This window comes from Rhinopithecus roxellana, chromosome 13 (genome assembly GCF_007565055.1).
Source record: "Rhinopithecus roxellana isolate Shanxi Qingling chromosome 13, ASM756505v1, whole genome shotgun sequence".
Taxonomy (NCBI): domain Eukaryota; kingdom Metazoa; phylum Chordata; class Mammalia; order Primates; family Cercopithecidae; genus Rhinopithecus; species Rhinopithecus roxellana.
The window spans coordinates 36,911,353-36,926,015 of NC_044561.1; the positions used below are offsets into that span (position 1 = coordinate 36,911,353).

At 38.8% G+C, this 14,663-nt stretch overlaps 1 protein-coding gene across 1 annotated transcript in view; it reads left to right on the top strand.

Annotated features, from left to right (window-relative positions):
* The first annotated feature begins 3,984 nt into the window (after positions 1–3,984).
* Positions 3,985–14,663, top strand: part of LOC104660123 (multidrug resistance-associated protein 1-like) — a 93,483-nt gene continuing 82,804 nt past the window's right edge. Inside the window, exons 1-2 of the mRNA XM_010360383.1 lie at positions 3,985–4,170; positions 9,941–10,002. Of these exons, the coding sequence (XP_010358685.1) occupies positions 4,105–4,170; positions 9,941–10,002 (128 nt within the window). The 5' untranslated portion in view covers positions 3,985–4,104. The remainder of the gene's footprint in view (positions 4,171–9,940; positions 10,003–14,663) is intronic.

The following is a 14,663-nucleotide window of genomic DNA, read 5'->3' on the forward strand; positions in this document are numbered from 1 at the left end:
GGGCAAGTTACACCCCAGTTTGTCTTTTTTCCTCCTACCTTCCACCATGTGAAAATATGGTGTTCCTCCCCTCCTGAGGATGCAGTGTTCAAGGTACCATCTTAAAATCAGAATCACCAAACCAATAGTGCCTTCATGTTGGCCTTCACAGCCTCCAGAACTGTGAGCCAAAGAATCTCTGTTTATAAATTACCCAGTTTGTGGTATTCTGTTACAGTAGCAAAAAATGGACCAAGACGCCATAGAAGAAGAATTTTTTTTTCCCTTAGGTTCCTAATGCTTAAAGAGACAGAGAATAGGAAGAACAAATCTCACAGGGAATATGCCTGATAGATGAGGTACATGGACCACATGGTGAGTGTGTTCCAAAATGACTGAAATCTAATTGCTCAATTAGGATGGAAACAGGCCTCTGTAGAAAGAAAAGTCCAGTTAAAGTTTGAGGTATATATTTATATAAGTGGTTCTCAGGTGAGACTGTCATGAGTGACAAAGCAGAGATCTTAGATTACAGGCAAGGTGACTGGTGCTGGCTTCAGAGATTAGCTCAAAGGCTCGCAGGTGTGGCTCTGTCAAGGCTGAGGGCTCAGTCTTCCAAGAAGCAGCTGACAGTGTAGCTCTGAGTCAGCATGTGTAGGGAGGTGGCTCACAGAGTGTAGACTACATGATCTTAAGCTCTCAGATTGTGTGTGTGTGTGTGCGTGTGTGTGTGTGTGTGTATTTTTTTTTTTCCTTTTTTTTGAAGTCCAGTAGTTGAAACCAGTAATTCACATATGGCATATGATAAGGCCAAGGTGTGGTGTCACATTCCTGAGGGCAGGGGAAGATCACTCCAAGTTCTCACATATGGAGTAGGATAAGACGTCACATTTTTGAGAGGCTGAGGAAATACACTTCAAGTTCTTATCACAGCAAAACATATATCACTCACATAGCAGAGTACATGTTTGGAATCATTTCAAAGATACTTGACAGGCGAGAATTGTATTGCTATGACTTTATAGCAAAATACCACTTGTACAAATGTTGAAGACACATAAAACAGCACCATATATTTTCAAGGATAAACAAATATCTCAATAAATGTGTAGAAGGTGAATTGGAAAGATATTTACTAGTTGCTCCAGACGACTTCTGATGGGGAAAATAAATGGACTAGAAAATAAGTAGATGAAAAATATAAATAAAATAGAAAGTCACTTCACAAAATGATACTGATAGTATGCAGTGAACTGAATAATATTGTTAATTTAATTTTTATAGCAAAGTTAGCAAGAACAATGAAAATTACATCTACCCAATTTCCCACCCCTCATAAAAACATAGCCTACAATTGTCTTGAAGAAAGAGATTCTCTTGTCTCTGCCATAGTGACAGGGATATGCCCAACTAACTGTGGAAAAGAGTCAGCTCTTTCTTTCAACCTTACTCATCAGCCTCACAGTCTGACTCTGTTTATGAGGCTCTCCTCCACCAGCCAGAAAGGATGACATGCCATACCTGCAAAACTTGTAGAGCATCAACAGAATGAATCTTTCCAACAAGCCAAAACATTGACTATTGTGGCATAGAATATGCCCCACCCATTACTAAATCTAGATATCCTCTTATTACACCTTCTCATGATTTTCTTTTTCCTGGAAAACAAAAGTATTTCTTTCATAGTCCAGCTAGCATGATACATCAGCGAGTCAGAATTCTAGCTTTGTTGTAAGGTTTCGTGAATGTCCGATCCTCTTATTTTGTATTTTTCTATTTCCTAGGTAAATCTGAGTATTTCACCCAGTTTTCCTTAACTAGGCATTGAAAACTCAGTTTTTTCTTACAAACCTTCATGTCTTCCTGCTCATTTGCACAGTCTTATCTTGCACCTTCTATAAAATGGAGAAACTTGACATTAAAATGTAATTTTTTTTTTTTTTTTTTTTTGAGACAGAGTCTTGCTCTGACGCCCAGGCTGGAGTGCAGTGGTGGGATCTCAGCTCACTGCAAGCTCTGCCTCCCGGGTTCACGTCATTCTCCTGGCTCAGCCTCCTGAGTAGCTGGGACTACAGGCGCCTGCCACCGCGCCCGGCTAATTTTTTGTATTTTTAGTAGAGACGGGGTTTCACTGTGGTCTCGATCTCCTGACCTTGTGATCCGCCCGCCTCGGCCTCCCAAAGTGCTGGGATTACAGGCGTGAGCCACCGCGCCCGGCCTAATTTTTATTACATTTTGAGGGATTCCCAGATAATTTTTTCTCCAATCTCCTTAGGTAGGGACTTCTTTACTATAGTTGCCACACACATCTATTACCCTCCCCAACTTCTACACAATTTTGGGGGTCATTCCTCCCTTCTCCCACCAATCAAGGAGCCAGGTATCTCTACCGAGCTGAGTAAATGTAGAAATCTTACTACTTCCAGTTGCTAGCACCAACATTACCTGAGGGGACTGATTCCTAGAGGTCAAAGACAAATGCTGGGTTTGGTGCTTGAGTTGGTTTTAGGCTTCATTTTCTTCCTGGCTTCCTCCTCCTTGGCACAGGTTCAAAGTTGTTTCTTTCCTCATAACTATATCTGAAAAAGCAAGGCCCATTCTACTAGAAGACCTTGTATTTTCCGTGGAGAATCCACAGAGTGAGCAGTTTGAAAGTGCAGATAAGAGGAGGGTTCTTTAGGCTGTGGCTGCTGAGCGAGAGCGAGGTGTTCCCAAATTGGTGCACATATTTGTGGAAAGGAGACAAAGTTTCTGAGTCCTGAGCTGCACCCTTAATTCTTCACAGACATGTTGATTTTAAAGTTAAACCTACAACTACCTCCTTGCGTAGGGCCAAGCAAGCATGGTGTTAAGAGAGGAAGACAAAGAATTGTGTTCCAAACATTCCCCAGGACTTCAGATCCATAAGGTATCCTCTGGTCGAATTCATCTGTGGAAGTTGTCTGGTTCCTCAGTTTCACCCATTCTATGGCCAGCCCAGACTTCCCCAGGTAGGACTCATGCCCCTTCCTCCAGAAAGCAGGACTTCTCCTGTCCTAAATCCTCCATTCTCTCCATCTACCAGTTAAATAAATCCCAGGCAGTAGACGAAAAGTTCCTTGTCCTGAAGTATAATATCCATCCTTGTAAAATATTACATGGCCTTATCTTTATCCTCACATTTAGGAATTTCTAATATTTCTCCCTCTTTTGTTGCTTCAGGTGCCAAATAAAACAAAATGCTTCATCAAACCAATGACATACATCATGTGTCAAGTATCTGCCTCAAAGTAACTTGTTGCGTATTCCTTACTTCTGTATACAGGCTCACAGTTTCTTAGTATTTACTAAAAATCAGAATGCAATTCTTTAATTTTTTTGTTCCCCTTTGTACATCATGTGTCACCTTTAATTTTTTGTTCTTCTTAGTTACTATGAAATTTTTCATTTACTTGCTTTGTAGTTACTTTGAAGAGTAAAATGTAGATGAGATGCAGTATACTGTTAAGGTTTTCTAATACTACGGGGAGTGTTCCATTTGTTTGTAAAGTTAAGGCCATTGTAATAAATTTGCTCCTTAAAATTCTACTGACACTTATTCTTAATATTTTTTAAGAGACAGCTGTTACACTGTTTGCAAACGTAATATCACCCCAGCGAGAAACTAGCTTTGTGCTTCTGTCATAAAAGGGACACAGGTTTGTTTTTTGTTTCTTTTTCTTTTTCTTTTTTATTATACTTTATGTTCTAGGGTACATGTGCACAACGTGCAGGTTTGTTACATACGTATACATGTGCCGTGTTGGTGTGCTGCACCCATTAACTCGCCATTTACATTAGGTTTCTAATAGGAAATGGAAAGGAGAGAACTACTGAGTCAAGTGCAAACTCCCCGCCAGGCAGAGAGCAGAGCTGTCCTTGCCCGGCTCCCTCTGCACCTTCCCTCGTCTGGGCCCAACCCCATTCCACCCGCACCCCGCCCCAGGCGCACTGGCTGGGACTGACAGGCCGGGACTAAGGTGACAGCTGACTCTGCTGGGCGGAGTGCGTGTCCTCCCACCGTGCCGGCGCTGAGCTGACAGTCCGCTGCCAAAGGAAGTGACAGCCGCAGCCGGCTCGCAGCCAGCGGCCAGACGCCCGTGGACCATGCTCTGCAGTCCGCAGAACTGGGGCGGCTCCTATCAGCGGGTCCGCGGGGGGCTTGATGCACAGGTAAAGTTCTCTGGTTCTCAGGGGAGAGGAGAGGTGGATCGTGGGGCCACTGTGGGTGCGGGAGTGGAAGTGGGGAGAGGTGAGTCCTCGAACCCTGGATGTGGACTGACGAGCCCTTGTTTGAGTAGCCATCACACACGGGACAGACAGACCCGCATACACACGCAATCCTGGAAGCAGAGATCAGAGATCAGGGTGGGTGCAACTTGAACCACAGGAGCTCAGTCTTGGTAGTGCTGGAGGAGAGGAGGAGGCATCTTTGTTTGAAGAGATAAGTAACTCCCCCATAAACAGAAAGGATGGGTGGACCTGTCATCGCTGAAGGGACACAGGTTGGAGGGGAATTCTACAACCAGTGAGTGATCCCATTAAAACCGCAGAGCATCCCAGCACTTTGGGAGGCCGAGACGGGCGGATCACGAGGTCAGGAGATCGAGACCATCCTGGCTAACATGGTGAAACCCCGTCTCTACTAAAAAATACAAAAAACTAGCCGGGCGAGGTGGCGAGCGCCTGTAGTCCCAGCTACCTGGGAGGTTGAGGCAGGAGAATGGCGTAACCCGGGAGGCGGAGCTTGCAGTGAGCTGAGATCCGGCCACTGCACTCCAGCCCGGGCGACAGAGCGAGACTCCGTCTCAAAAAAAAAAAAAAAAAAAAAAAAAAAAAAAAAAAAAAAAAAAAAAAAAAAAAAAACCGCAGAGCATTGGGGATTAATAATACTCAGTATGGATTTTGGGACCCGGGTCTGCGGCAAATCCAGAAACTTCAGACACTTAATTGTGCTCTGCTCTTGCGCACTATACCTCATGCTTCTACAGTGGGAGTCAGGCGCTAAGGCGGTAGTCAGAGAAATGAACCCTACAGTTGTGTATTAGCAACAATTCCCCTAATAAGAGTTCCATTTGTCTCACTTATCATCACTATACAAGACATGGGCTTAGAAACAGCCCTGTTGTCCTAACAAAGAAAAACTACATAATTCCGATTCAGGGGCACTTGTTCTAATCCTGGCTTTTTCAGTAACTCTGAGTGTCAAATGTATGTTACATCTATTCTGATCACATACAAAATCAAACTATAAATTTATTTAAAGTTAAGTTATACGTAAACTACTTTTATAAAAGTCTATAAAATAGAAGGGCTGAATAAGTTCCTTGAAAATGTGGAAAAGTTCCATCACTATAGCGTGCCTCTTTTTACTGTACCATAGAGATGGCAGGCTCAATTGTGCAAGCTGGTTTAATATCATTAGTGTAACAGCCAAGGTGACCAAAGGCAGTAAATTATGAATTTGTAGTTGAAAAAATATAAAACTCAATTTTTTCACCCCAAATTCTAGTCGATTCTTCCTCTAGTATTCAAACACTGTTTCCTTGATTATTATTCAACTTTGACAGCCTTCATAGATCAGGAATCCACTTAAACAAGGTTGAAAATACTCATTTTAATTTCATTCTGTATTTGTTATTTCTATGATGTCAAATTTTCAAAAAAGTTGATGGTAGCCAAGCACAGTGGCTCACGCCTGTAATCCCAGCACTCTGGGAGGCCAGGCATGGAGGCATACTCATGTAGTCCCAGCTACTTGGAGGGGCTGAGGTGGAAGGATTACTTGAGCCTGGGAGATTGAGGCTGCAGTGAGCCATGTTCGCTCCACTTCACTGAAGCTTGGGCACATAGTGAGACACTATCCCCCGCCCAAAAAAATTGATGGGTTCAAAATGTATAAAAAACCTCTGTTTACCTACATATTGATTTCATATTTTTAATACAACAGATCTCAGGTAAAAATCCCTATGTAACTAAAAGCTAAGAACATACCTTTCTAATTGAATTTTTATGGCTAACATGGTGACGTGTGAATAGATGCTTCTAACTATTTTTTGTGGGTAGTGATTAGCATCCATCCATTCATTCGGTCAGTCATCCAAAACATGTTTATTATGAGCTGGGCCCTGGGCCTTGAGAAACTGGAGATTTCTCCAGAAGCTAGCAATACAGAGATAAATCAACTATAGTTTCTGTCTTCCAGTGGCACTAAATCTAGTAAGAGAGAAGCACCTTCCAGGAAATAATGAGAGAGTTGGGTAACATGAGGGTAAATTCAGTGAGTGCCAACCTGAAGGAGCTCTTAAGTCCTCCCTGAGGAGTATGTTAAGGTTGCTCTGGTAATACAGAACCTGTTTCAGAGCCTTGGACTGGAGTGAGAGGACAGAAATTACAAAAGGCACTGAAACCTGAGTAGGATTGAAGCACAAAAGCCAGGAGAAGGGAGGCAGAAGGAAGTGGGCAGTAGGAAAGGTGTAGGTAGTGAAAAACAGGGCTGCATGGGTACAGAGTTGAGAGTGTGGATTTAGAACTGGAGTAGAGAATAAACTAAGTGGTTTAGCTCTTGTTTCCAATACTTTGTTGCAAGACCCTAGGCGAGTTTCTTAAACTCTGGGTGTTAGTTTCCATTTCCATAAAATAGTGGTGACAGAAATTATTCCACCATAAAGATATTTTACATTTAGTGAAATAATGTACTTAGTACAGAATTTAGCACATTTTAAGTGACTAGAAAATGTAAGTTTTATCTGTCTGGGCGTGATGGCACACACTGATAATCCCAGCACTTTGAGAGGCTGAGAGGGGTGGATCACCTGAGGTCAGGAGTACCAGATCAGCTTGGCCAACATGGGGAAACCCCGTCTCTACTAACAATACAAAAATTAGCTGAGCCTGGTGGCAGACGCCTGTAATTCCAGCTACTCAGGAGGCTGAGGCAGGAGAGTCACGTGAACCTGGGAGGCAGAGGTTGCAGTAAGCCAAGATTGCACCACTGCACTCCAGCCTGGGTGACAGAGCAAGACTCCATGTCCAAAAAAAAAAAAAAAAAAAGTAAGTTTTTTTTTTTAAATTCTAGAAGTTTTTCCTCCTCCATGAGCATCTATTTTCATTTTCCAGTAACTTCCTCCACTATTCCCAAAATCCTCCTGTAAAATCCACAAACGACGCTTCTGAAATTAGGCATTATAGGATATTAGTAAACATAGTGATCTGTCACACAAACCATATCGCCATGAGGCCGCATCTCAACATTAAACCCAAGGAAGCTTGAAAACAGCACACTTTAGAACCCTGGCTGTGCTATGATCTGGTGGTCTAAATACTTCTTGTTCCTCTGCCATAATCCAGAAGTAACAGGACCTCCATTCTAGTGAAAATTACTCTTAAGTCAGCAATGTTGAGGCATGTTTATGGAATGCCTACTGTAAGCTCAATAGTAAACAAATACAATAGATAATAAAATAGCATAAACAAGATCTGTAGTGGACATGGGGACACACGAAATGAGAAACTCATTTGGGGCCAATTGGGTCTGCAGACCAGAATTGCTGTCAGATTAAGAACAAATGAGTTAGAAAGATGATAAATATTTAATGGAGAAGATGGGAGTAAATTAGAACATTCAAAGATACTCAGAACTGTCATGTTCTATTTTTCTGCATACAAATTAGGATGTGCAATATATAATCAACTCAATGATATCCATAATATGAATTCGATAGTTATGAATGCATTGAAAAGTCATTGCACATTCTTGGTGCTTGGTAAGGATTAATTCCCTTCACCAGCCTTTTTTGTTTTGTTTTGTTTTTTAAAAACCTGGCTGCTATTCCTTCTGGGATGGTTGGACTTTACTGTGATTCAGCATAAGATGCCTGATTCACATCTAAGGAGGCTATTTACCAGAATATATACAGGGCATCATGTAAGATGCTTTCACATGAAAAAACGGTCCTAGAAGGAATGTTAAACCAAATACTGATTTCTCAGTCTGCTAAAGTAGCCATCTGCAGTAGCTTTGCAAGGCTTAGGTGGCTAAAACAACCATGTTACTTAGTTCATTATTCTTTGTGTCAGTTGGATTGTGTCCTGGTTTGGGTCAGTTTGGCGGGTAACTCCTGCACTCTCTTAGCATAGGATTGTTGCAAGAACTAAATACAGTGACAGTAATTCTACAACGATTGTAGAATCCGCTGGCAGATGGCTGGTAGCCAGATAATCTAGAACCACCTTATTCCTATATCTGGCAGTTTTCAAGCGATTGGCCTGGTAATAGAGCATCAGATGAGTGCCTTAGTTCTCCTCCACATGATCTGTCATCCTTCAGCAGCCTAACTCCAGCTCAGTCACATGGTGCACTTAGTATTCTAAGCACAGCATTGAGGCTTTTTGAGGCTTAGAATTGGAGCTCTTTCAATGTTACTCCTGTTGTATTTCTACGACCAAAACAAGACACAATGCCAGCCCAGATACAAGGGGTGGGAAATAGATTCCACCTCTTGATGGGAAAAGCTGCAAAGAATTGGTAGCCATTTACAATTTTCCACAGAAATATGTGTTTTGGATATGAATCAGATCCTTGCATTGGTGGCAAATTATCACATTAGCAACTCCCTATGAAATTTGAACTTATGACATAAAATACATCCTCCAGGTTAATTAGAGAATTTTTAGAACATTTTTTCCAATAATTTGTGTACTTATATTTTAAAAATATGTTGGTAACCATAGTGATGACGATTTTATTGCTCATATATTTAAGTCATTGTTTTGGGCTAACGGTGTAATAAGTATTTTATATTTATCACTGTATTTAGTTCTTGCAAAAATCTTATAATGATAAATGCCATTTTGGTAAATTGTATATATCTTACATGATTAATATTATATAATTTGTTATAACACAGAGAACAGATCTGGCGTCAAATATATTTTCTCATCTCCACTTTGGGCATTTTGTTGTACATGACAAAATTTGGATTTACTCATTTCTTCTAGCTTCAGAATTTTTTAAATTGGTAAATACTGATTATGGAATCAGAATTGAGTTAGAGAAGATCACTAGAAAATTTCTTAAATGTTAGACAGTTTCTAAAAATCAAAATTAACTTGGTGACTAGTCTTAGTTTTTAAAATGCAAAGAGATTGATGCTGACTATAAAAACAAAACATGGTTGCTTTTGAGACCTCTCTTTTTAAACCTCTTTTCTCTTAGTTAAACCAATATAGTAAATGGGAAAGCTTTATGGAAATGTTATAACCCATCCCAAAATAACATGTAATTGTGACAAATATGTAATTGTGCATATAATTTTAAAAATATGTAAACACATACAGAAGTACACCAGATAACTATTATATTCTCTTATTTTTCTATTTTTCAGAAAAAGAAAACTATCTTTAGCAATTTAAATGCTTTACATTTATCTTATATATACATATACATATATAATACATATGTGTATAAATTATTCATTTATATTATACTGTCACATAATTGTATTAATTGTAAATAGCCAATATGGGCTATTAAGTTCAACGAACTGTCCCTCTGTATGTGTACAAATATATATGTACACATAAATGTATATGTACATATATTGTATATGTATATATTGTATACAAATACATATAATTGTAAATTTACAGTTCTAAAATCTCTCTATGTATGTATATGTACATGTACCTACAATTTTCCTTTCCAACATGATTTATTGCTACACACACCATCTCAATGTTGAGAGAAATCCTGAAATTCCTCTAGTCCAACCACCATACAAGAATATCTTCACTTAACTATACTTCTTAAGAATTATAACAACATATCTGCAACTATTAGTAGAATAAATAATTTCAGGTTTACTTTTCTGACAAAACATATTTCAAATGTAAATTAAAAATATTTGCTTTATACAGTACTCTCTGTATTTTTTCTTTTCAGAAATGCAGTCCAGAGAAAAGTGCCTCATTTTTCAGTAAAGTGACATATTCCTGGTTTACCAGGTAGGAATTTTACTAATATGTTTGTAGCATTCCACACTGAAAAAGATCCCAAGGGAAATGACATCTGAATTTTCTTTAATCTCAATGTGAATTGTTGTACAAAGTTGTCTCATATTACTTATTACACAGAAATCATAGGTAAAAACATACTAAACAGTTCCACAGATAACAATACTAATATTCCTCCAATATGTCTATCCCTTTATAGAGTTTTCATCTCATTAGCACTAGGGAAGGACAGAAAAATGAACTTCTTTTTTAGCATCGAGTGTATGCTATCCACTTTGTGTTTATTATTTCATTAAATTCTCCCCGAAGTGCTATGAGAAAGGCATTTGCATGAGAAAAATTTAGGCTCAGGAAAGGAAAGCATCTGTCCATTGATACTCATGTAGGAGTAAGTATGTGTTTTAAACCAATTTCTGATGAGTTCATGTTTCATGCTTTATTTTTGCTATGTCGTTCTACTTTTTATTAGAAATGCTCTCTTATATACTCATATATGCTACTATTAAAACACACACACACACAGCCCTAATCATTTTATAAGACATGTATTATCGATTTCCTTATAGAATAATTCATCCATAATGTATGATGAGGGTTCAGAATTTCTTCGGGAGATACCATTTTGAACTTTGATTTTAACACATAAATTAAATCGTATTGAATGGAAAGAGTTGATGTTTTCTTATTTTATAAATTCAGAAGCTTTCTTTAGAAATGTATTTCTTTTCCCCCATAACAGAAAGTCCATAATAATATGAAGTTAAATTTGTCTTTCTAGCTTTATGCCCGTTGCTTTACAGTTCACGGAAACAAAATTGCTCGGTTTTATCTACAGATACGTTCCCACAGGTGGATTAATCTTTTAAAAAATGATTGGGTACTAGATGCCCCAAACTCTGCTAGTCTTTAAAAATGCAGAGATAAATGACTTAGTTTCTGTCTTCTAGGAATTCATAGTAGAATTAAAAAGATTAAAAAGTATATCACCGGCCGGGTGCGGTGGCTCAAGTCTGTAATCCCAGCACTTTGGGAGGCCGAGACGGGCGGATCACGAGGTCAGGAGATGGAGACCATCCTGGCTAACACGGTGAAACTCCATCTCTACTAAAAAAATACAAAAAAAAAAAAAAAAAAAAAAAAACTAGCCGGGAGAGGTGGAGGCGTCTGTAGTCCCAGCTACTCAGGAGGGAGGCTGAGGCAGGAGAATGGCGGGAACCCGGGAGGCGGAGCTTGCAGCGAGCTGAGATCGCGCCACTGCACTCCAGCCTGGGCAACAGAGCGAGACTCCGACTCAACAACAACAAAAAAGTATACCACCATTACAAAAAAGGGGACAAGGCAACATAAGCATAACCGACAAACACACATTTTCAGGAGTGTCATCTAATCGAGTTTGCACAACTAGGGACCATTTCAGGGATACCAATGCTTTCACTTAACATTTAAAGATGTGTAGGAGTGAGTAACGTGGCATCCCAAGTTAAGCAAATAAAATGTGAAAACCACATAATAAAAGGTGGGAAAGAACTGGCTGGGAAGTTTAGACATGGTGAAAAACTGTGGGTTCAGACTGAGACATTTTTAGTTTTTGAGATACATATGAAGCATGACATGAAAATGAGTTTGGATATGTGGCTTCCAGGCTTCGAATAAACCTTTGACCTATAGATATGGATTTGAGAGTCACTGACTAGAAGACAGTAGTTGAAACCATGCGTATGAATGAGATTGCCCAGAGGAAGAACCCATTGAATAGGTTGAACAAATGCAACATTGGCAATCCTCAGTATTTAAAAGGCAAGAGAAAGAGGAGTCTACAAAAAAAAACTAAGTAAAGGTGTTCAGAATATATTATAAGAGAAATATCTGATGAAATAGTATGAGTGACAGGAAAGAAAAGAGAGACTGTCAAGAAAGTAAAAAAATAAAGTGGTCAATAGGGCCAAATACTGAAAAGGAGTAAATTAAAATAATAACTAAATATTCTCCATTAAATTTGTCAACATGAAGATCATTGGGGAGTTTTTGAAAGCAATTGAGGTAGAAAATGTATATACTTGTGGGCAAATACTTGAGCAGAAGGGATTAAATTGTGATAAGATTTTCAAGTTACACAAATCTAGGAATCTCTTAAAGAGGATAGCAAAACTATGTAACATTAAGCAGCACACTAGAAAAAAGAAAGCATAGCTGGAAATGTAAATGTGAGCTATTTACAGTTAATGTTTTTAATGCTTCATATTTGTGTATGTATAGAAATGTTTTCCAAACCTGAATTTTGTTTATGGAGAAGTTGAGAGGAAGAGTGACACCTACCCCAGCTTTAAAAAATTCTAGTCTCGGGCCAGGCGCGATGGCTCACGCCTGTAAATCCCAGCATTTTGGGAGGCCGAGGCGGGTGGATCACAAGGTCAGGAAATCGAGACCATCCTGGCTAACACGGTGAAACCCTGTCTCCACTAAAAATACAAAAAATTAGCCGGGAGTGGTGGCGGCGCCTGTGGTCCCAGCTACTGGGGAGGCTGAGGCAGGAGAATGGTGGGAACCCGGGAGGCGGAGCTTGCAGTGAGCCGAGATCACCCCACTCACTCCAGCCTGGGCGACGGAGCAAGACTCAGTCTCAAAAATAAATAAATAAATAAAAATAAAAAATAAAAAACTCCAGTCTCATTTTAAAGTCATAGGTATCACAGAATATAAGTAATGCAAATAAAATTAATTTTAAATAAATGTAGTTTTAAAGTTTGATTATCAAACTATAAAACCTATATGCATATATATTAAATATTGCAAACATTATTTTAGCATTCCTGAAGAAGCTGAAATTAAGTTTAATAAGCAAGATAAGACACAGCAAATCTTCAAATATGACAACCAGCATTTTGAAATCATATCTTAAGTCAATCAAACAAACCATCAAGCTCTAACTGTGAATATCACATTTATTTTCTAGTTTAGTTTGAATATCTCAGAATTAGATACGAAATATTTTCATAGAATGTTGTTATCCAGAACTGTCATTGGCATGAATCTAATTCGATTTCTTATGTGGTGATTAAACAATTGTAGCAGAAACCTAACTATTGTACAAGAGAATGTCCCTTTGAAGACAAAGATGAATTGTATTCTCAGATCCATTTTTGGAGTTACAGAATAGTGTCAAATTATTTCCTAGACCAAATTCAAGCATCAATAATTATATGAATAACTCAATTAAAATGTGCTCGGAAGACACAATAATTAAAAAATTATATACTTATGAGCCTTAATTCCTAAGACAATAGCTATCTAGATCATTGTGATGATCAAATAATTACCAAGCCTTTATTAGCAAATATAATCTGTCACCAGTGTATAATAATCATGGCCAGAGACATACACGGAAAAATCTAGTAAGAGCTTTCATAAGTCACAATCCTGTTATTATTTTAACTGGATACACCATTCAATATGTCCTTTTTCTCACATATTAAAAAATGTGTACATTAAACATCTTTCTCCCATCCTATAATTTTTGGCCAGATTGCTTTCTTTCCTTTTCCCATAACATAATACCTCTTTCCAGAAATGTTTTAAAAAGTGATTAATAGTAATAAAATTGATAATGCTACTATATATTTGTACATTCTAAGTATTCAAATATTACTCATCTATAAAAGTTATATTTCAGCTCATCTTCCTAACAGAATGCCATTGTTTTTCTATTCTCTTCACATGAGTTGGTTGAGATATTTATGCACACTTGTTAATTCTAAATGTAGTCAAAATTTTCTCTAAGATAATAACATTTAAAAGTGGAAATTGTATTCATCAGTTCTCACCCTGCGATGAAGAAATATCCGAGACTGGGTGATTTATAAGGGAAAGAGGTTTAATTGACTCACAGTTCCACAGGGCTGGGGAAGTCTCAGGAAACGTACAATCATGGCAGAAGGAGAAGCAAATACATCCTTCTCCACCTGGCAGCAGGAAGAAGTGCCAAACAAAGAGAGAAAAGCCCCTTATAAAACCATCAGATCTTGTGCAAACTCACTCACTATCACGAGAACGGCAGCATGGGGGTAACCACCCCTGTGATCAGTTACCTCCCACCAGGTCCCTTCCACGACATGTGGGGATTGTGTGAACTGCGATTCAAGATGAGATTTGGGTGGGAACAAAGCCAAACCATATCAGAAGTAACACATTTCACTCTCTGCTTTTTGCTAAGTTAGCCCTGCTTTGTTTTACATATAAAACACCATCACCAGTCTCTGAAGTTCTTAATGTTTAACTGCCTGTAAAAATGAGAAATTAATCCTGTTCTGCCTGCTTTGGGGAGTTGTGAGAATCAAATTCATTGATGTGAATGTCCTTTGAAAAGAAACATCATTCTAAAAATACGAGATACATGTGCAAACTTTATCGTTTTAGGAATAAAGCCCACAGGTTGATGGGACCTAGTATGTGTTACACATTTCACTTACTGAGAGGGCCAATTCTTGGTCCTCGTTGTTTCCCAAAAAGCTGCCTCAACATTTGATTTAAATAAGTACCATTTTCTTATCACTTCCTTGCTTATTCTTTTTCCAAACTCTTGTGTGGGAAGGTAAGGCCACCCATGTGATCAGAGTCTATTAGAAGAGGGCAAAAGATGGTGGAGGGGAGCACAC